Raw genomic sequence first — 24,228 nt, forward strand, 5'->3', positions numbered from 1 at the left:
TGGTCTTAAGGGTCTTTTCCAACCTACGTGATTCTACACTTGTGGTAGAGCCTCAGAAAAAACAAATACTCTCTTTCGTCTCTTAAGAGCACAGCAGTGGAAAACAGATCCTTGACTGCTTTATCCTAAAGAGCAGCATCCGTTCCTTTTGTACAGACAGAGGTGGATTTTCTGGGTGCCTTTTTTTTTTTTTAACTGATTTTTTAAATACGAGAAGCTCCTGCCTTACTACTTCTGCAGAGGCTGATGGCTCTTCTAGCAGTCTTCTCCTCCCTATTTCCACTCCCTCCCCCCCGTCTCTCAAAGGTTGCTTAACCTGATCAACACACTATTCCAACCAAAACCTGGAGTATCTCCTCTTGAATCGTAACGATGTGCAAGAGCTACCATCATACTTGACGTGTCAACTAGGAAATCATTAGCTAATACTCGAACCCCGAAGTTTTTCCTTTATCTCTTTTAAGAAACAAGTACGAGGATAACATTTGGATAGGGTTTAAAAATAATAAAATAAAAATAGTAAGATGACAAAGTTGAACACCTCGTACTGGCAACGATAAGCAGTCTATGAGCTCTTATGGCATTAACATGGATATCAAAACATTAAGCAAACAACAAGCTTTCATGGTTTTTTCCTGAAGCTGTTTTATACTACGACCTTCCGTCGCTGCCCTAAAAGGCAGCATTCTCTTTCCGCTCACTTTGGAGCTTGTTTTATACAGACAAATAGAACACTATTTTAAAAATTGCGTGCTCCCTGCCAAAATCAACACTAATAAACATTTAAATACACTTCTTTATTAAGTAAAACTCAGTAAAAAAATAGTATTCTATGTTTACTATCACATGCCTTATAGCACAAGGCCACATTTTTGAGCTGGGAAGAGTTATGAAGCAAGTCACCCTGAAATGAAACTGGTTAATTCATTCACAAACCACCAGCTTGTCTCCATTACAAGGACCAGAGGCTCCCATCAGCTTCAGGTCACAGCTGTAGGCAGCCAAAAAAATTACAGAAAGTTAATTTTTCTGAAAAGTTTATTATTAATATCTCATTTATAGATCTTTAAATATACCTGTGGAGCAGCTGTAGGCTGCTCACCTCGGTCTTGGCATACTTGGGACTATCGCTGCACAATGTTCGCAGGTATTTCGAGATAAAATAAGGACAATTTATAGGACGAGGAAGAGAAAACTCGTATTTTAGGGACTCTGAAATACTAGGAGACCAATTGAAAGAAAGATAGTAGAAATCCAATCCTTATAACCCGAAGATCCAAATTCCACTTTCTCCTGCAACCCTCGAGACGTCTGGGGAAGGGAGACCAGGAGGAAGCAGATGACCCAGAGGGACAGACAGACAGACAGGGAAGAAAGAGGAATTGGCTCGGTCTGAGAGATGCTGAGGTTCTCGCCCAGAGCTGCCCGCTTTGGGCAGAGGGGGCCGTTCCAGGGGCTGGCAGGGAGAAGCCGTAACCTTGGGCAGGGGAGGGCTGGGCGCCCGGAGCCGAACCACGCGATATTCTCATCTCCTGCCACTGTTTGCAATCAGAGGGGTATACATTAAAAGCTTCCTGAGACTGCAAAAAAAAAAAAAATTTCCATTACATCCAAGAACTTTTTATGCTGTTTTATTCCAAACACTTAGGGCTCCTGCTTTTCTTGGGACGGTACCTGAAAATCATCAACAGTAAAACACGCAAAACCAGCTTTCGCAGTCAAAGGAAACATTATTCCAGGCAGGTGCGTGTAGCTGTAGCCGTTCCTCTGATGTAAGGGCACATTTGATCTAATTGGAAAAAATATTTCAAGTGCACTGGGAATAGTCACTGTTAACTGAATGCAACAACGAAAAAGGAAAAAAGAGCATGCAGACCCGAGGGAATTACCAAATCAATTAACAACTAATTCAGGAACTAATTTCTGTATTGCCTCTTAGCACAAAACTGTATCTTTAATTTCTCCTGCAATAAGCATCACCATGATAGTCCTAACACACTCTGACGCTTTAAATGAGTTTACAAGTATCTCTTTTTGATTGGCTATATAACATTATTTCTTCACAGTTCAATGCAACCATAGCCAAGCGCTCTGAAATATTTAATTATACTGGTAGCTACCAGTTAACAATTTACAGAACCACCGCGAGTACAAAACATTTTATAACTAGTAATCAGCTAATTAAAACCACAGCAAAATGTGTATGTTCTGATTATAAACAATTGCGGAGGAATTACACAGAAGATTTCAGCACTAAGAGTATTTGGCTAAAAACCATACCCTCGTTGTTTGTACAAGCAGATCTGGATACTGATTACCGCGATTAGACAGAAGTGTGACAGAGGAAATTACACCTCACGCTAGATATAAAGAAATACAACTACGTCATCTGCCAGTTCCTTGTAAATCACGTAATTCCTGAGTTTTGGAAAGCCACTCTCCGGAGACGCCGATGCCGCCTTGCAAGAAACTATCTGGAAGCCTACGCGTAAAGAGGAAAGCAGCAGCAGTTTTGGTGGCTGCTTTGGCGTAGAAGATGGAGCAGAAGCGGCACCGCGCTGGTCTGGGTGTCTGTGCCAGCGGAAGAGGGTGCAGGAGCTCTGCAGGTAGCACCTCTGCAGAAAGACGAGTTACAGAAGACACGCGTGTAACCAAGGCAAGTAAACCCTAGGGTTGTGCGCCTCCTCCAGATGTTGGCTGCCATCCTTCTTTTGCAGTGTTTTTGGTCGTTAGCTGCATTAGCCACGTTTATTTCAGAACGTAAGCCGATGCTGAGTGCAGACAGAAGAGAGGAGCCACAGGATAAGCCCCAGCGCTCCGCGACGGGTCGCGGGTTCTGCTATCGCACTAGTTGGAGCATCGTGTGTCCGTCCTGCTCCTCCTACACCGAGTTGGTTTTGTGGGGTTTTTTTCACCCTGTCGAGTCAGATGAATTAAGCTAGAATAGACGCCAAGATGGTTGCTTATCTGTTCTCTCTTTTGGTAGGCTCAAAGTAAACATTTACATTCGGGAAACCTGCTGCAAAAAAGCATTCATTGTTTATGACGATGGCGGGTCTTGGGTCTGACACTTGCCCGAAGCGTCACAGTGCTCTCCTGCTAGCGAGGAGGACTAAGGACATCACTTTGACTAGACGTGGCAGACGATCTCTTTTCAAAACCTATTTCCGAGACGCTGCCACGCTTGGTGAAACGCTCTAACAGCGTGGACAGACAGCCCTGGGTATTTCAGGGGAGAACGGCCTTCAGGTGCGATGTTCTTTCTGGTTCGATGGAAGGACCAAGATAACGCAGGGCTGCGCGTTATTCCGCACAAGAATCGTGTAACTGTTACCGTACGCGTAAACGCCCCAGCTAGAGCTAAAAATTAACGAAGGCAAAGGAGGTCAGGAAGAGGAAAGGCCGACCTGCACCCGTAGGGAACCGAAGAGGAGGCGGCGGCTGAGCAGCACGTGGCAGTGGGCAGAGAGGAGGTCAGAAAGGCAATGCGGGGGCAAAGGCCGTTAAAATCCAAATGAAGCTTTAAACCCCTCGGTTTTTTTGAAGGCTGACGGGGAATAAATGCGTTACGGTCCCACCTATTTGGGCTAAAAGGTTAGAAAAAGACAACTGTGGAAATTTAGCGATCGGAAATAAATGCAAAGGGACGGCCTAAGCTTGGGCACGCCGAAGGGTAGGAACCAGGAGAGCCTGCCTCACCCCGCAGCCGCCCTCCTCATCCTCCGCAGTGCAGACAGCCGCTGCAAAGCGTTGGCTTGGTCGGGCTGGAAGAGGCACGCCGCTCGAGTTTATTAGCAAAGCTTCTCCCCAGCCACGTATCGAGGGTGACTGCTAAGGCTAATAAAAACAAAGTTTGAGAAAAACTCCGCTGAAATCCTCCTCTTTCTTTCAGAAAAAAAACTCAACAGGGAATTGTCGGGAATGCACAACTCGATTTAAAAGTTACTTGAAAAAGATTGCTGATAAGGGATCCTAAGTTGCAACAGCTCAAGCATTTCAGAAGCTATTTAACCAAAGTGGCATTTTTTTCCACGCAAAGTTTGACATTTGTTGAAAGCATCTTCAAACAGTTATCTTTGCCAAATTTAATGCTATTTTTTATAAAATTCAGATGTACGTTGTGAAATTCCAGTTTTCTTTATGCCCCCTTAAGGAAAAACTGCAGCTTCTGCATCCAAGAACCGAACTTTGTACGTACATAATTTGCTTTATGAAGAGCACATCGGTGATGCCACCCCCCGTTTGCTGACAAAGCCCTGACCTAAAAAACATTTACCGATTTTAGTTCAGAGTAAAAAAAAAAAAGAAAAAAACAACAAGAAAAGGACAAAATAGCTAATTTCATTAAGATTACTTCAATGTACTTAAATGTGCCAACCTGGCAGGCAAAGAAGGTTGTTTGAAATATCACCTAAAAGTAAAGCCCGAGTAAGATATTTGACTTTCTCCGTTAATGCAGCCATTTGCAAACCGAGAGAAGCGAATGGATTCTGAAGTTCACCTTTGCAAGTCATGGATGGCAAATTTTTCACTATGTCATCAGCGGAGCATTAACCGTACGTTGAGTTTTTAGCCACGCTTCAAGTTTGCTGTTCCTAAACGATGCAGGAATTTGGGGGCACGAGAGGTGCAGCACCTCCCCGGGTAAGGCAAGGGTTGAGGCGACCTGTCAACATCTATTTTGACCGCTTTTTGGCAAAAGAACACTCAAGGTTACGTAGTTGGGCCATATAATAATACGGGCATCTGTGATTAGAAGGTCTGAGAGCACAAAGTCAAGGCCAGCCCTTACGTATTTATTTACGCTCTGATCTGGGGGGGATGGGGGCAGGAGGGAGGGGGAGGAAGAAAAAAAAGAAAGAGCACACAGCTGCCATCCCAAAACCAGACCTCCCATCTGCCACCCACGATTTGCATGTCACCTTCTCCAGGCTCATTTGTACTTCATTAACTGCCATTGACTTAACAAGATTTATGCAAATGACACCATAGGAGCTCGCTAACTCCCACTGCAATCAAGTGATTATGTATGTACAATTCTCCACAGCAATGAAAAATTAATACATGACAAGCCCACTCACCGCTGAGCTGAGCTGCTTGCTTTTATTTTTCTTGTTGTGCTTTTTTTTTTTTTTTTTTGGTATTCGAATATGCCCTACTGATAAAGATTTAGCGAGACTGCAGAAAACAAAGTAATCTTCCCAAAATACTACAAAAAACACCCCTCTATCCTCGAAAGCTCCCCTAAACCGGATGGCCTAACACGTGCTTCCAAATATTCACTCAGGCTACCAGGAACACGGCTTCATTTTCGGAATAAGTGGTTGTGAGCAGAGGATGCTCCAAACAGAGTAAGCCGGTCAGTCACCCTGAGTTTGCTTTAAGGGCAGTATGAGCAACGCTACGGAAGACACCTTCAATATTTTTAGTTTAAGCCCCTCTTTCGCAGAAGTACAGAACTTGCTATGGATTTTAACTTTGGGCTAATGTTGTTGAGCCGTTTTCTGAGTCCATCTGATTAACAGAAGCTATTTAAATAGCACGCAAGTGAGACTTGGTTTTTTTCTTCTTTTTGGAAAACCATGGCATTCGCAGTTCTCAAGGGATGCTAAAAGCACTGGATTTGAGGCATGCTGGTACCGCTACGCGTGTGGACGGGTTTGTACCTCCCCGGGAAGTCGGCCTTCCCCAAATTTCACTCACCTTCGAGTATTCTTAGAGTATTTTGGCAGAAGTTAGCAGCCACGTTTTAGAACCATGCCTGCTTTTCACTGCCTCCTTTTTGGGAGCAAGAAGGTTCGTCAGAACAGTTTTATATGGCTTAGCCCAATAAATCCATATTTAGCACTGCAGTGAAAAGGGATTTTTAACACTTAGAAAGGACAGGAAGAACAAGAACATCAACTCTTTTTGACCAGATTGCTGTGAATTAAGGATAAAGCCCTGAGGAATGAGGTATTTCCTTGGAAGGAAACATGCCATTTATAAATTTTACCTATTTCCCCTAAACCATCAGGGATTCAGGGACCGAGAACAGGAATTCGGGAACAGTTTGCAACTCTTGGCTTCTTTATCTGGGTCCCAGAAAGGCTGCGATCCAGAATTCTAAGCAACTCTTTACGCCAGCGTTGATGACTTCGCAAGACGTGTATGTGCATTTAGAGAAACCAGTTGGGAAATGAAATGCCCCTACAAAAGCCCCGCTCCTCTACCAGTTTAAACTGTCTCCAAGTACACAAAAGCATCGGCTGGGTGACAGACGTCAACCACAGCTATGTTGGTTCAACGGCTGCAATGCAGACCTGGTCTAGGAAAAAATACGGTAGTTGAGATGAATGACAAACTCCTCGTCATCACATTTTCTACACTTTCTAGAGAGCCGATTGATTTTTTCCATACATTTATTCTGTGCTCTGCCCACCACACACAAACATACTTGACTAATATCAGCTCTTCCTCCTCCCTTTCATGTGCCCCTTTAGTGCCAGATTTTATTTTTTTTTTCTTTCCAAAACCAGGACATTTCCGATTTGGTTTTGTTTGGGTTTTTTGCTGCTGTTTTGTAAGGGTTTTTTTGTTCCTTTGTTTTTTGGTTTTGGGGTTTTTTTTAAGTTGGGAAATAGTATTTCTGATTTTTGGGAGACCCTGGGTAGATAAGAACAATCACAAGCACCACAAAATACACTGGATAACCAAGTCATTGATTTCAATATCTTAGTAAGACTTTTCTTTTTTCCATTCACTTTTTTTTTATAATTACCTTTTTTTCCCCAAGTAGCAGTGAACTGAGAACACAAAATCCACTGCAATGGAGTTTCAACCATAACTTTTTTTTTTGGGGGGGGGGGGGGGGGGGGGAAGCTACGTGTAAATCTGCTAATAAGCTCAACCAACACAACCGAAGTGCTGATCTGCACGTACGAGCTTAGACTTCTGCCTTGCAGCAGCAGCAGCGTCTTGCCAGCAGCCCTTATAAAGTATCGCTGCCGTACACACAGAGTAAGAACCCACAGAGAAGAAAACAAAGTTCTGACGACAGATATTAAAAAGGCCTGGTCACTACGTGTTTTATGAAGACGTCCCAAAGACATAAGAGGAGAAGAATATGTGCGTGAAGCTGGCAAAGGCATTTTGCTCAACAGCAGCTTAAAGAAGTCTGAGGATGTTTAACATAACTGGAGGTTACTCTTGATTTACTACACGGGGTAGTGCAGCAATGTGACTTTTGGGCTAACAGGAGGACAAACACTGGAAAACACGGTGACAAAAAGATTAAAAAGAAAAATCTTAACGATCTAAGAAGATAAGTCTCCCACAGCAATACTGTGAACGCTACTATCTGCACCCCGCTTCCTGAAAAGTGAGTTCTCGTCCTTCCCTGGCCACGCGTCACAGAAACGTCTCATGGTGGAAGGGGTTCCTCACTGCAAGAAGCACACTAGCACGATGTACTAAAGCTTGTAGGTCATAAAGTTCTTTTTCACATCCCTCTGCCTTATTCACAGTTGATGCACAAAATAAAAGAGACACCATCTTTTCTAGCAGGAATTTCTACTTCCCTCGAGCGAGGTCCAGAGCCCACCACGAACACGGTTGTATCGGCAGTTTAACTCACTACCACCTCTACTGATAGGAGCTCGCCATCTGAACAGTGGGTGGACAAAAAGCCGGTCAAACTTCAGGAGCCGTTTCTGCTTCAAATAGTGTACTTTGCAATCAAAGACCGCTTCAAACTAATGTATGTTTTTGAACACTAATGAAACGTCGCCAGTATGAATATACGCGTTGTGTATCAATTTCTAATTAAACGTTTCCACATGAAAAAAGTGGGTTTTTTCCTACTCCATCCTTTTTTTGCTTCAATGACTAGGTGACGCTGGTCTCCTATGCTTTACTGAAGACTGTCGATAAAATAGAAAACCAATGAACTCCAAAATCCACTCTCTTGACACACAAAGAGGATGTGAAATACCGCTGACAGCGGCCATCCTACAACGCTACGTGCCGTCCAACCTCCCTTCTTCCAGCACCCCGATGAACAGGATGTATCTGCTGACTACAGACCTGCTCAGCTATTTGCTGAGAATCGCTTGTATGTGTCCAAATGAAATTACCATAATTGGGATTAATAACAAAAAAAAGTACGCATTCCCAAAAGATCGGTCGCCTTCAGTATACGAGCAGGGGTTGTGGAGAGAATTTTTCAGTGCAGAAACTCAAGAGATGGTAGGGGCTATTTCGTTACAACATGGTACGGTGCAATCACGCTTAAAATGCTTATCTTACAATACTCTTCCGACAAGTGCATTTTTAATCAAATTAATTTCATACAACAGCATTTTAGAAGAGAACAGCATGTATGCCTTGAATAAAAATCGAAAAGTATATTCCTCAGCTTTTCATTCTCAGCTGCATTCGCAGACACTTTTGTTTAATTAGCATTACCCAAAAGAATTCCAGCTGGTCTAACCCATCTCATACCATACAAAAGCTGTAGGAAAAAAAAAAAAAAAAAGGTAATTGTAGCTTGTTTTAAATGCCTGGAATCTTCTCCGCTGAACGCAGAGCCAAATACTGAGCTTATCTGGTTTCAAACTGCTCTTCTGAATTGCAGTGTGTTTGATTAAAATTTGTCTACTAGAGATTCACAGACACGACAGCACTTTTGCTGCCTGATGGTCCCAAAAGGTCTTTTTACCTGCCTTTAAGAAAGAAAAATCACTGCAAATAGTTAAGGGTACAAAACCACCTCTCCCCTCGCCCCCCAAAAAGAAAAAAAACCACCCAAAAAAGCCCCAAAACACATAAAGCCCTCCCCAAAAGGGAGACCCAGGGCTACCTGGCCAGACGAAGCACGGACTGAGGAAAGATTAGAAGAGGCAAAGGGAAGGAAAACCACCAAAAGAAACTGGAAACAACCACGTGGGAAGAAATTAAGCTCCCTTCCCTCGGCGCTTTTGCTGTCTCCAGCGCAGTTACTCACAGAAAGTAAATACTCGCACCCACTAGCACAGCAACTATCCGTAAAGCATCCCGTACAGACGCTTAGCGTGGCGTTCCGAACCGTGCGAGTTCAGCGTGATTTAATTTGAGCAAGTAAATGATCTCATTCGCCCAAACACTTCGCATCAGATGCCGGTACTGCTTTTTGCCTTTCAAAGGAGCGTTCACAGCTACAATTTAGCATTGAGTTTCCGGGCTAATGAAAGTGCATCTAGGCTAGTAAAACAGACCAAAACAAATCCTTGAATTCAAGTCCTGTTGTGTAATGAGGAAGTTTAATTAAGGCCACACATTACAGCTGTAAACGTTCTCTTATATAACAAGGTCTAAATGAAACTGAACCTAATCAAAGTTACAATTCCTTCATTAGCAAATTACAAACAAGAGCGCGCAGCTGACACACCGGCTATGATTATCACAACTAATTGCCTCGTTGTTACAAACCAGCCTGAAACCGCGTTCAGATGTCCGTCTGCAGTAGCAAATTAGGGCCACATCAGGCTATTTCTGCGATCACAAGGGGCTCTTGTAGAGCGATCTGATTTACCCCGCCGACTGGCAGCACACGGCCAAATCAAAGCCCCCTCTACAAAGGCAGCTTTGAAGCCAGCACAGCCTAGAAACCCGCTCCATATGCAGGCCGGCAGACTGCACTTCATTAGGCCTGTTGTCACATTTTCCCTCTTCTTATTCTAATGATCCTATTTTAATACACATAGGAACCTCTCCTAATTGATGTCAAGTGAGTGACTTCCACATTCATCACCGGAGCACATCAAACGCGTCTTGGCGCACGGGCCCGCCATCAGAGTGCTTAAGACCCGAGGTGTGTCTCCAACTACGGAAAGCAAAAAAAAAAAAAAAAAAAAAAAAAAAAAGTATTTCGGCATTACCTGTTTAATTGGGATTGCGCGACCGCTTCCAATGCTATCCGTTCTGCTCTCCAGGACCTTCTTCTCTTTGTCTGGGTCACTCCCTTTCCGAGACTGCAGAGCAAAAAGAAAGTTTGTGCTCCATTAAATACAGCGGTTCACACAGAGGATGCTTTTTTTTTCCTTTTTCTTTTTTAAAGCAATTAAAAAAAAGTGTTTTGATACATAAATATAGACTCAAAGGCCGCGGGTTAGAATCTATAAAAGTACACGACCGTCCCGAAATCTGAATACTGAATTACCGCCTGTAATTTTCAGCCATCCACTTGTTTGAAATGGCGTTTGGGTTTAAAGAGTTACAGTTTCACTGCCTGAAGACCCAGCAAATCAGAGGACACGTTTCTGAAGTCTCCAATAGTAGCTCCAAAGACGAATGAAGGTTCCAGCTTCTCATTTTAAAAAAAAAAAAAAAAATCTGATATATACATGCATACATTTAACTTACACCTGCATGGTTTTTCCAATTGTTATCAACTACTTAGAAATGCATTTTTACGATGCCAGTTTTGATCATGTTCTTTTTATTTTTTCTACTTTTGGATGGTTAGAAAGTTGGAATCGCAAGAAAAGGTAGCTATTGACGCTGAAAAAAAGTTATCTGAACACAATGAAGAAAAATCAGCATGGGGAAAATTTAGGTTTAAAACCTGAATTGCCTGATCTTGGCGTTTCGTAACGCTAGACCTGCCCTAGGAGTAAGCTCACAGTGCTGACTTCGTGACTTTATAAAGTTATAAAGGAATTTTAAGAAGTTATTCGGATTGCAGTCCATTATTGTGAAAGAACGCACGAGCATAATGATTGTGACAGATTTATTTTATTACAAAAAGAAGACCTGAGAGTCATCCTCCTTAATAACTGAACTGACAAGTGACAACTTCACTCCATTACTTTTCAATAGGAACATTACTCACACAATATCGGAAACGGGAAAACATTTTCATGTGCTTTTCAAATCAGAGATGATATATGAAACGAATACATTCGCCGCGTCCAGCACCACAACGGGAAGTTAACGCAAACCAGGGCGACACGAGATCCCGCTTTTTATTTTCGGCAGCAAGAGATGTTTGGAAGACATCGAAATTAGGAGAAGGATTAGGATCGCGGGTAGCTGCCGCCCATTTTCCACGTTATAGGAAGGGGTGGAAGGAAGGAAAATCCCCAAAGCGGTTGCCTTCGGGGCGAGAGGAGGGAAGGGGAGGGAGAAAACCCACGGAGGAGGACTTGAAGTAACACCATTCTAAGCAACGCATTTACCCAGCGGGGATCCTGCGCTGCCTTCCCCGCTCCGCCGGGAACGGGCTCCTCTCGCTAGTTACTATGGTTCGGGGCGATGGAATGACGTGCCGGGGAATTAAACAAAGAATAAATGAAAGAAAGCAAAACAAGTGGGAGGGATGAAATCCAACGTTCGGGATAACTATTGTTCCTCGTCCTTCAAGACAGATTTCTGAATCTGAAAGTGCCACTTCCCAATAATACAAGGCAAAACAAAGCTTCAATGGCGCAAAGCGCCCGTCAGGGACATTTTAAAGAAACTCGGTGAAGGTAGCCAAATCCTTGGGAGGGAAGTTGTCAACTTGAATGTTTCTTTTTTATTTGACTTTTTTTTTCTTAAGAAAGGATCCTGCCTCTGAAAAGCAAGCTAAATAACTACGCCCTATTTCTCATCTTTATTTTTAAATCATCGCGTCTTCCATTCCGCGAAAGTAGCTGCATCTGGAAAGAATACATTGCACGTAGAAGGGAAACATCTCCATGCAAAATACTGTCAAATGCCAAAAGTATAGACATGTAGGAATTTACGTTAGGCAAATTCTATTCTATTTGCTTGTAATCACAGAATACATGAAGTTTTCAGGGGAGAATCTTAGCAGGCTCTGCTATTTATAAAGACAAATCGTGCAGTGAAACAGAGATATATTGTGATCTTTTATGTTTTTGTACCTATGACACACACACAATGCGTCTTACATCCTATAGCGTAAAAAAAAAAAAAAATAGACTCTAAACCATACCGGCACAACATTTGCTAGGACTTTCTCTGATGTCACATCTACACATTACGTCATTCCATTTAAAACTTCATTCAAGCAAACCAGAAAAAAGTAAAAAAAAAAAACCAAACGCCTGCACGAATATCATTTGACTCATTTCCCCTTTGCATTGGAAGTCACACGTAGACTTATGTCCACATAAAACCTTACCCGAGCTAGGTCTGTGAAATAAGATTTCATCCCAGAGGGACAGGGCACCTGAGTTTGGGCACAACCAGAATCCAGCGTCAGCAGCCCAGTAAGAAAACTGATCTCGAATAGTAGATACCGAGGCAGAGAGGTCATGTGAACTTTTAAAAAAGTCTGGCTTGCAATTCTGCAAAGATGTACGCTAGGTAATAGTGAGCATGGGAAAGGAGATGGATCTCACTGGACAGACCTCCATCCACCCCCCACGGGACGGGACACAGTTACCATCAGTTCCTCAGGTGCACCTTAAACCCCCACCGGCGCTACACACCGTTCTTTACTCGTCCCTGTCAATACGCTGCACAAAACAAAGGACATTTACCCTTCTGCTAATATTTGATCTATTTTATCATCTAAGTAGGAAGTCAGCTATTGCAACACTAGCTTTACGGCAAATATTACCAAAGTCAAAAAGATCAGATGCTGCATTTAATGCCCTTAAACATGAACGTGCTTAAAATTCTCAACCCTATTCTGAATCAAAAGCTGTAATCGATTTAAGAAAAACCGCATCTGTTTTCTGCTTAACCCAATTGTCTTCCAACACTAAAGGATCTTCATGTAGGAAACTAAACATATTACCTATGCTAGATAACAAGAGGTAATTTGCAATTAAACAGAAATATATTCCATTCTGTAAGCGATAAAGGCGTAAGCAAGTAACAGGCTAGGAAAGAAGCACAGTGAGAAACCCAGAGCTACACAGTAAAATATTTTGATTACGTACTCTGTTCGTAACTAGACAGAAAATACTGGTCATCTATTTATTCGGTTAAATAATCCCAGGTTCTAACTCGGCCGATACGGCATGAAACCTGGGTTACAGCAGAGTCAGTGTTAAACACTTCGGGACACGGATTACAGGGCAACTCATTACACAGCACGTAATACGCCCAGATCTTACAGACAGAACTAGTTCTGAAAAGTCAAATTAATAGTATTTCTTTTCTGTAGGACTTGTTTTCCCCCAAAATTTTTCCCCCAGTTATTAGACATTAAGACAACTACCCTCTCATATTAGCAAATTTGCTTTTTCATACGCTGTTCTCGCAATCCAGAGCTTTAGTCTGTTTGTTTCCAGCAAACACGGCTGACAATGTTCTTCTCAAACCTCTTCCACGCTCGTAGATGGGAATACGTTTCTTTTTATTCACTTTCTCAAATTTACACCCTACTCCAATTTCAAACATCCCCGGTTTCCCAAATGTCAGAGACATCTGTACAGCCCTTCTAGCATTTTATGCATCTCTCAGACCAGAAATGGTCGGCGAATGCTTTTGAGGGATGCTGTAGCGTCCCAGCTCTGTTTCCAGAGGTATTACTCCGCTCTGCTGACAGTTTCTGGGCTGACACTGACACCTAGTGGGGTTTGTAACTCCTGAGTACGCCCCAACAACCGCGAGTATTCCCACCAACAGGAGGAAATCCACGCGATTGCCGTAAAATAATCAGCGTCAAAATTGGACGCTTTTTTTCACATGCCACTCGTTTTACTGTTTTGCACCTAAAGACAAACACAGGATTTTCATTCCTTTGGAGGTGTTTGAAGACCTACGGTTTTTAAATTCAAACAGCGCTGTCGGGGCGGACGCGTGAAATACGGGACTCTGCCGTCACTCAGCGCTCCAAAACTACGACAAAACTTTCTAAAGGCCAGATTTTGCCTAGAGTACAAAGAAATGGGTTTACGCCTTTTTTGTACGTGGTTCCCCGGATACGACCAAGGAGTGAGCTAGCTTTGGGAAGTGAACATGAAGTCAGCTCTGGAATACAAAATATAAACTATTCATGATGACAGGGAAGAGGTGGCTTTCTACACGTGACTAACGTGTCGCTACAATCACCATAGAGCTTACGTGCAAGCCCACAGGGATTCTGAGTTTGCTATAGAGCACATTAAGAGCGTCAAAAAGCTGCCTACAAAACCACAATTACGCACACAATACAATCCCAAAGCTTTCAGCAAGATTGCTAAACTAAGGAAATCATCACTCAAGGCTTCATTATCATCTCCCAGACCACTCGTGCATAACAAAGACCTATCGTATCGGACCCGTCACACCTTCTATTTAGTACATTTTTTTTTTTGGACTCTCAATGAAGGAAAAAAAAGGTGGATTGGGAAGAAAAAAAAAAAAGTCGTTTTAATCTCCATCATCTCTCTTAACCCTGGAAAAGAAAAGTGAGTTGAGACTGTATAGTGATAAAAGTGACATGGAGTAGTTATTTTGCAGTACCGCACGGTATTCCCATGGTAAACCCCGAGATGTCTCTACAAACACAGGAGCCCTCACAAGGGAGCCCGGAGTCAGCGGCATCATTCAGAGTAGGGACACGACTGGGGAGCAGAGACCCGGCTTTCCCTTTGACTATTGCCAAACCAGGGAATCTGGACGGGTCTGAGAATTTAAATTGGACAAAGGCTCCAAAACTCAACTGCGGATTCCCTTGTTTCACTGCAATTCCCAAGAGGGTAACTTCACCGTATTTAGTTTCTCTTGAAGTCCTCAAACAGAACCGCCCCACGGCAATTCTAAGGTGGTTTTGTTTTTGAGCCTACAGATCCATCTCAACGCTCCTGCCTGGATTAGAGCAGCTCAGCTCAAAGAGGGCTGAAGTTCAGGCCGTCACCGCAGAGCGCTACGTGAAATACAGCAATAGTCTCTTCCTTGGCTCACTCACCGTGAAGAGGTTGGATCGGCGCTTGGACTGTTTACGGACAGGAGTTGGTGTGTTGGCAGTGGGAGGAACATCAATCCGTAGCTCCTTCTGGCTGGTGCTTGGAGTTGATGGGACAGAGGAGGAATAATCACTTAAACTCCCTCCTCCATTACTGGTCTGCAAGGATTAAAGTTAGTTTTAAACAGTGATACACTGCTTTCAAGAAATTACAATCCACAGCTGTATCTTATTTAGTCCTGACATGCGAGAACAGCAGCCTAGGCTGAGGAACACGGTGGGACTGCCCTACGTTTCCACAAATTGCTACTCCAAATACCAATGTATTGATATTCTCCCTGCCGTGATTTTTTGAAAACGTTGATAGTTCTGTCGATGTGGCAGGCACATTTTCACTCCACACAATATAACCCTAACTGGATAGAAACAGTTTCATTTGTTTTACTAGTGTACGAGTAAGCAAAACGTTGGGGAAAGTCTGTAAATTCTGGTTTTCTACTTCAAAATTGCTAAACCAAATTCTGCCTCAAACCTCAGAAAAAAAAAAACCAAACCAAAACCTAATGCCATAGAACTGCATAGCTGGACTTAATCCTAGCCTAGAGACATCAGTTCACTGAGAGCTGATCAAGAAAATGAAAATAATTCGACCTCGTAAAAGAGCTACTATGGTGACAGAGAGTTCCCAACACATTTGCTGAAACTGTTGGTACAGAGACACAAAACTTTAAAGGAAGATATTCCAATTTATTCAAAGTAGCCAAAAATGTAAAGTTACATCATAGTCTTGAAAGATATAAAGCAGTCACTTCATCAGCCTAATAAAACGATTAAAGAATTGAGGTAACAAGTTACTAATAGCAGGAAGGTGAGGAAACAGAATGGAATGGACCAAAGGGTGATTAAAAGCAAAGTCTTGAGTTTTGGTGGTTTGTAGTTGGGTGGTTTGTTTTTTTTTTCTTATTACACACAACATAAATGAGTAGTAAAAACATCAATAAAAAGGCTGTGGAAGTAGTCTGGAAAGACAAAAGGACAGCTTTTTTTCCTATCAGATCCAAGCGTACCCTTTGAGGATATACTGAATATGCTGAGGGGGGACTGGGGCAGGGCAAAGGCAGACAGTTCTGTGCGCTTTGAAGAGAAGCTCAGCGGAAGAGGTGGTGAAGGGTCTGGACAACAACAACTCACACGTAGCTTATGAGTGGGGGGAAAAACGGTCTGTGATGCACACAAAAGGGTGAGAGAATATCTTTAAAGCAGCCAAGTTTCCTAAAGAAGTGAGGGAAGAGGGTAAGAGGGTATTTTCCAGGATGCCCGAGGAGAAGGCTTCTCCCATGACACTTGACCCGCCACTTGGTCTCATCTTAATTGCTGTAGGTGGGAATTCACCAGGTAAAGCTGCTCAACAGGCAAAGAAAGGCACTCCAGTGTCTGCCCTTCGGTGTCATTCCTGCACCAGCGACTGGTCTTACACGCGCACAAAGCTGCCATAGAGGGAAGGCACCAGTGGCACGATGGGACTTCTCGCACGCTCCTTGGAGGCCAGCGTACGGACCAGGATCTCAAGTAGTCAAGAGAAAACCTCTGAAGGAGAACCAAGCAGGAGACAAACCTTGATATCATCCAGTTGAAGTCTCTTTCAATGATTTAAAGCCGTCTTCTGATTCTTCCAGCTTTTCCAAATTGCTTTTTTTTTTTAAATTCAAGCAGCAAAGGATAAAAAGGAAGAGGTGTGAGACAAGCAGCTCATATTTGGGCTGAAGGAACAATCAATGCAGATAAAAATCCAGGAACACCACTTTCGAAAGTCCCTGTTTCTCTGTAAATAACAACATGTTCCTCAGCTCATTTCTGTGTGACAAGATAGGACTGACAATACTGCAAATGAGCTTTTTGATGGAGAAAGTTGTTCTCCTCTTCCCCTCTTTAAATATAAATAAATAGATATGCAATTAAATTTCATCGTCTCTTCCTTCTGCCTGAATTGGCGAAGCGTGGCTGTCAGGAAGCCAGAGGTAAGGTACGGAAAGTAACAGAGGATCTCGAGAGACTTTTTTTACGTTTTCAAGTGCCCAGAGGAAGTAACAAGCACAATTTGGAAACGACCCAAGCGTATAAAACAAAGGAGATGAAAAGAACATGAGCTGAAATGATCATTTTTACTGTCTTAACAGAAAATGGTAACACCAGAGAGATGAGCAGGACAACCTGGGAAGAAGTGACCTTAATTTACGCTGCATTCGCTTTTCCCTTTCTCTGTGACATCCTGCTGAGACACCAAGTACCACACCAAACGTAGAGGAGAGGAAATGGCCTGAGTGAAGACACACTGAGCCTGTGGAAGTCGGAGATTACCTCTCCAAAGAAACACAGGGAAGACTCTTGCATAAAAAGTCATGAAAAAATACGTACCTAGGACACTCAAAGTGATCGCCAGAAGTTTGCCAAACTCCAAACAGCCAAAGACTTTGAAAATGAGCGCTCAGACCACTGGACACGTCAGAGATGAGGGTGATATGGAAGCTTTAAAACGTGGCTGATAAAAGAAGGTACGTAAGGAGAACATCTGGAAACTCAACAACTGTAAAACAGCATTAGGGAAGGAGACCAAAGACGCTGGTGTCAAGGAACGGCGACCACCTACTGTCCACTCTGCCGTGACTGAACCAAACTGGGACGGAGAAAACGAGAGAGAAGGACATCTAAGGAAGCAACCATTAATGGGAAAAGGCACTGAACACATTTAAGATTAAAACTACGCAGCTGCAAGGCTCACCCGAGGAGAAGGTAACAATAAGCGATGAAGATGGTGGAGAAAAAGATCACAAGAGGGTTATGCCTCAACACACTTACAAGAAGTCTCTTCTACAGAAAGGAGAGGAGCAAGGCAAGAAGGAAAGATTCAGATGTTGTACACTGATGACAGGATTTGAACCACAAGCTGTTCGAAGTGAAAGGATGCAGCTATGTTTTGCTTCATAATATTGAGCAACTTGATAACTATCCACCACCACCTTTTTTTTAGTTAACTAAAATTAACAGATTTCTACCCTAAGTGCCTATTTCCCAGACAGAGAACATAAAAGATTCCCTAAATATTTACCTTTTTAATCCTTTGACATATTTTTTGACATCATTTTATACTTTTTGCAGTGAGGCACGATTTCCTGGATTTGTAAGTGATTTATTTTCCAGGAGTGAGTAACTCCTAAAGGAAAACACGTACATGTTGGGCACTCTGGTCCCCAAACACAAACGTTCCTATACAGACGACTTCTATAAAAGAAGTCCTGCAGGCAATGTTTCCCTTCACACATACTAACCCCACTGGGTTTCCAACTTCCTAAATAATATTCTGAGGTGGTTTCAAAATAAGCCACATCAAATCCACTGGCTGGCAAAAATAATTAAAATCTATTTCAAGAAAAGACTTAAAAGTGGAAAACTTCAACATTTCCACAGAATAAAAGCACGGCTACCAATACCGAACGAGCTCCAGCTCCTACTGAAAGTGCCAATAATTAGCAAACATATAAAATTATATGGCTGCTCTGAAACACCTCAATGGAGAGAATGGGTTTGACAAGAAAGCTCAGACGTGACTTCCAAGTTATAGCCTGCACAGACAAGAGCAATGAAAAATGCCACCAGACGAGCACCTGGAAACCACGGTCTTGGTAACATCTGAACCTAATGCACCGTGGAAGGAAACCAAAAGGCGGTGAGTGGTCTCTGTTGGGTTGTTTGCTTGCACCAAATAAAGGTCGAGGGATTTTGCCATCTCAAGATCGTAGAGAGCAGTTTCCTGCCATCAGTATGCAAGCATTTAGTAACAAGTTCACTGAAGTACAGAATTTAGGACACGTGGCAATAACTGTAATTCACAGAACTTAATGTTTGTCCCAAGCCGTAAAAATCAAGTCAGTGAACCTGAAGAACAGCCCTCCTTACAGCACCTGTAACCCAACGTGTATCAAATATAAACCCAGCTGCTGAGTGTAGACACCCTGGTCAAATTTGTGGCAGTCAAAGCCAATCAAATAAGCACTCTAATACCCTCTGGGACATTGCATAGCTTAGCATTACCTTTTCAACCAAGTTTTTCCACCAAGCTGCTCTCAAGACTTGGACGTACCCAAGATGTCATCCTAAGGGGCCATTTCTGAGCCACCGCTCTGACCAGAGCCATGGCAACAGGGACCGAGACCAACACAGTGACCCTGGGTAGGGAAACCAGGAGCTCCAGTAGAACCGTTCACACGGACACATCCCTGTTGGGCTTTCTGAGGGGACAGATTTCCCCGTCCTCGTTAAGGCAGCGTGCCCATTAAATGTTCTGGACATAGACAGTACGACCTTGTCCTTCCTTCCTGCTAGGAAGGTACACAGCCTGACGGTGGTAAATGAACTTCAGCACGTCGTTAGAGAAAACCCTGGAAGTCTTTCATTTCGGGAACGTGTTACTTCTAGAACGGCCAATACTCCGTTCACAGACACGTATGCCTGCAGTACCTACGCAGGCTTCTAGCTTTGTTGCCACATAGACCGATGCTGTAAAAAACTCAAGGTCGTGGCGGCAAGCACAAATTTAGCACAAAATTGCCACCACGCTGTTACCAGAGAAGAACACCTCAGATGAAGCTATCAACCTGGCATAACGTGACCAGATAGGTCTGTTCAATGCTGTTTACCTCAAAGGCAGACACTGCCGATGAAAGCATTAAAGCCGGTAGCGAGATTCCTGCTGGTACCTCATATAAAAAAAAATAAAACTGTGCATACAACGTCCACAGTTCTGTGCAGGAAAAGGATTGGAACGAGTCAAATCCCACACTTTCAAAGCTTTTACGTATTTCAGATTTCCTTAGTAAAGAAACCAGTGAGTCATTTACAGGAGCTCAGCAGTGACCCGCATCAAGAAAAGGTTGGACTTACCCTCGGATTTGCAAGGGGCGTGATCCTGACTGGCCGCTTATCCAAAGGTGGCAAAACAGTCACTTCATCTCTCCTATAAATTATCTGGTATTGCCAAACGATTCATAAAGCTTACAGAGTACAAGTGTCAGGCCAAGCCACTAAACGAGAGCACAGGAAGAACAAAGCTGAATTTTTTTCTTCTTGACAAGTAACCCGATACAGAACCGATTATTTTTTTCTGCTCTCTGGATGTACCAGGATGCCCTCCAGAAAAGTCATCTCTAACCACTGCTGGAGGAGAAAACGAAGGCAGCAGGTCCTGCTTCTAAAACAGGCGAGAGATTGCCAGAGCTTCGGGGAGCCTGGGAACAGTTGGAATAAAGCGAGCCTTGATGAGAAACCCAGATTACGTACCCTGTGACAGAGCGCTCTCGGTATCTGCACCTTCTGTTCTTGGGTGAAGCAGGAAAAAAAAAGCGTATTTCTGTAGAAATACAGAAGCCTCGTGGAAAATTCTTTAGTCGGGAGACGTTTTTCTTTGCCCGCTTGTGTACGATTGCTCTCTTGAAAGTCACACTATCTCAGCCTTTCATCTGAAAACACCATAGGTGGGAGTCCAGTTTATTCCAGGGATTTTGGTGATATACAGCCACACAGCCGCAGACAGAGCAAGGAGGAAACTGTTTAGTCCTTGCCTCAGCAAAAGCCAGAAAGCTTTGAGCACGCCACTGCAGAATATAAATTTGACAGCAGATTTCAAACCTAGGTCCGGATAAACGATTCTGGAGATTTCAGTAAGTCTAGCCCTCCACAGTTAAGACCAAACTGTCAGGTAATAGTTGTATTTTTTCCCCCGTATTTAACAGTTGAACCTCGTCCTTTGGGACATATTAGAACTTGTCCAACTCGGGAGCTTTTGCCTTTTCTCATCGTAACAGCAAGGTAGAGGAAAGAGCAGATTTGTCCTATCTGACAGACCAAAGAGCACCAAGAGAATCTGAAGACAACTTCTGAAGACAAAGTAAGCTGGCACATTCAAAAAAAGTCATCTCAGCAAAATCGCTAATAACATTTAATTAACCAAATGTGACAACCGGCTTCAATACTCCAGTGGCAGCAACTGCAATGTGAACTGGAAAAGCTAAAAGAAGATCAAGTCTGAGTCTGAAGTTTAAGAGAACTTGGAAAAGGTCACGATGGGCATAGCAAAACCTAATTAGGAACGTAACTGCGGTCCTGTGAAGACAAAGGAGGAAAAATTACACCTACAGATGCACTGAGTTTTAACATTCGAGTCCTGGAGAATGCACTTGCATATACATGTGTACTGTGCGTCAAACTATGCACGTGAACGAAGGGGAATATATACACATACACACGTATATAGAAAATGCTTATTTTAAATGTTGGAGATTACTTAGAAATAACTCTAACTACAAAAGGATCGTGATGTATGTTGCAATGGTTTTAAATAGTGTTTTCACTTCTCTTAGATGCCGTTTTGCAATTAGATGAAAAAGCAGAAGGAAAAGCTAGTTAAGCTCTTCGTTATTCAAGTGCCAAAATACTACAAAATATTTTATCCCAAATGACCTCCACTATAAATAATTGTACCCTACTGTTTAGTGTTTATCCATAATCAGGTCTCATATACAGTAAAACAATGGATGATTACGCTGACTGCACTTTTAATAGTTTAATTTACATATTTAGACAATCACGCTGTAGTAAAAACTTTATGGAGGCATAGTCCGAGCATAAATAATGCATCTTTACCGATTTGCAGCAGGCAGTAGGGAGCAAGCTGGCGTGTTAGCCATACCTGAGCTGCAGTTTAGAAAAACGCGTGTTAAGCTCCGTACCTTTCTCGGGTATAACGCAGATCTCCTAGGAGAGCGACACTGCTGACCAGTAAACACATTTCCTTGCACTGCAGTCCATAGGTGTAACGATTTTATGGGTGACGTTACACGGCAGACTACGGATTTCAAGGAAGTGTAGTCATTGGTAAATAATCTTTTGATTTTACTTTCAAAACTGTAGCCCACCAGTAAGCTCACGCTGCTGGGGACTCCTGGCTGGAATCCTCACATCATCAGTTTGTCCGAACGGGGACCTGAAGTCCTTCACGCAAACAGACACTCAAGGTGTCGTGGCACGGGATTTTCAGGTGTTTTTACAACAGCGTAAACTTAAAAATAGGCACAGCTCCAGGTAACTACTCATCAGGTTATCCAGGACAGCGCTGCTTCACACACATTTCTGATGCATCTTGAGCTCAGATGGAATGCACTGAGGACCAAAGATGGTGCCCACCTGAGCAGCCTCATGGTTTTTGGAACAAGATGATCTCCACTTTCAGAGGCAGGGCAGAGAAAAGAGCCCCTTGGAACTGATGGATATTAGCACTATTCTTGTAGCTTAAGTATCTTCAACTGTATCACAGGATACGCCAGGTGTAAAGGACAAGCAGCTCCATCAGTGCAGGAATGAGTAGGGAAAGGGAATGCCTATACGGTTTTGTGATGTAAGGGGAACTCGTGCTCTTTTGAAATAAGATTTGGCATGGTCTACAGGCATATCACGTCTAGAAGGACTGGCAAGGGCTGGGGTGGAGGGAAAGGAAAGGTGGGATAGAGATGGGGAGGACACGAGATACTGGTCTGTACTCCTCCACTGTGCGTTTCTTGTTGACGGCCAAAGTAGAGAGACCTACCCTGAGATGCCCTGTGGGCACTAAGAGGCCTTCAATACACCAAACAACACTTCTTCCTCTCTGAACAACTCAGTCTACCTCTTGAAGCATTCAGAAAAACCAGCAGATGAGCAGGACTGAAACACTCCTCAATGCATCACACAGATTAATTGTTTCCTAGCAGAATATAAGCAATATTGCTCCACCCTTCTTGCTGACAGAGCATACAATAGTTCTGTCCATCACGAATCATGACTGATATCCCTGGATTTGAGAATAAGGTTCTTCGCATGCATTCTGTGCTGCCCTGAAAGCCAACATAGCTACGTGAAGTACTAGCACCAAGGGTTGTTGACTCTGGCTATCAAAGGTTTCAAGTAAAACCCTCGCCTTGACCGACATCCGTCCATTATAAACAAAAAGTCAGAGACAGAACACAGAAGCAGCACCTTCTGCAAAAACAAATGGATGTTGTCATTGGAATGGGAAGCGTGCCATTCGGTGAAACAGGTCTCTGGAAATATGTAAGTGCATGAGCGTAGACATATCTGACAGCATTTTCTGCAAGGGGACGTTACCTAGGCGTTCACCACCTAGAGCTACTGGACATGGGTACAGATATGCATCCAAACACGCAAACAAGTCTTTCACAGTTTGAAAACTGAAACTACTGGGTGGAGAAGCCCTTGCTGGTATTAAACCTTAGGATTTCCCCCAAGGTATGCTAAGGACTAGACTGGGTAAGGTGACACTTTTTTTCTTTTTCCTTCTCTAAAGCCTAAGCTTGTGACTGCAGAGTCATCTGGAGAGTTTGCAAGAGTTAGATCACCAGAGTGATCCAACCAGAGAAGGAACAGTATCTCGCTTTATCTGAAGGGATCTGTGTAACCACCACTTCTGAAAGCCTTCCCTGCCGTGGAGAACGCAAGTGGCAGGGCACTGTTACGTTAACATGTTTTGATTCATGGAGGAAATCTTCAGTGAAACATTGTTACGTCGAAAGAGATGTTCTAAAGGCCAAGACACCAGCCAGCCTTCCAGTCAAGATCAGAGATGGTAAATCTTCCCCCAGATCATCCTAAACTTGGAATTGCATTTGCAAAGTTCTTTTAAGTGAAGGAAAGGAAGGTGAATCCTTACCCTAAACCAAGGTCGTACTGCCTTTAAGTGTAGCACAAAGGCGATAAGACGTGAAACGGATTTATGGCCTATACTCTTAAGCATGACAGTCTGAGAAGACAGACATCTTTGGTGTTGCAATTGCCCTGTTAGGTAATGACGCTAGCTGGTAAAGAAAGGCTATTTCATGTTTACTGGTCTTGTGCAGGAAACTGGTGATAACCTAGGTATTTGATGTTCTTTAATCAAAGAAACTTCATTAACAAGAAAGGCGACCTCAGCTGCTTTAAGAAAATGCGGAACAGAGATGCGTCTGGCTAAAACTAGGTTGTACAAAGCATCACCTATCCTCTTTAGGAACACTTGAAAAACTATACAGTCATCATCACACCTAGTAAATTAGGTCCTTCTTGGATCCAAGAGTAAGATCAGTACTGGCAATGGTGCCATTTGATCTCCATGTTTCTGTGACAGCCCATTTCCTCTTCCACCACTGAATAGGATGGGTCTTGGTACCACAGATAGCCCCCACAGGCAGCATAATTCCTCTTGCTCTAGAAGTATGAGCACACATACACAACCGTCTGGAGGAAATTGTTTGGAAGAAAAGCATTTCACATAGAGGATTAGT

General features: G+C 43.1%; 1 protein-coding gene across 10 annotated transcripts in view; it reads right to left on the reverse strand.

Moving 5' to 3' along the window:
- AGAP1 (ArfGAP with GTPase domain, ankyrin repeat and PH domain 1) overlaps positions 1-24,228 on the reverse strand; it is a 379,248-nt gene that overhangs the window by 178,328 nt on the left and 176,692 nt on the right. For 9 of the 10 annotated variants that reach the window (XM_054830061.1, XM_054830062.1, XM_054830063.1 and 6 more), the window contains 2 exons: positions 14,867-15,022; positions 9,897-9,989 (listed from right to left, as the gene is read on the reverse strand). In XM_054830061.1, the coding sequence (XP_054686036.1) occupies positions 9,897-9,989; positions 14,867-15,022 (249 nt within the window). The remainder of the gene's footprint in view (positions 1-9,896; positions 9,990-14,866; positions 15,023-24,228) is intronic. The other variant, XM_054830058.1, reaches the window with a different exon arrangement.

The sequence above is a fragment of the Grus americana genome, chromosome 6 (assembly GCF_028858705.1).
Source record: "Grus americana isolate bGruAme1 chromosome 6, bGruAme1.mat, whole genome shotgun sequence".
Lineage (NCBI taxonomy): Eukaryota > Metazoa > Chordata > Aves > Gruiformes > Gruidae > Grus > Grus americana.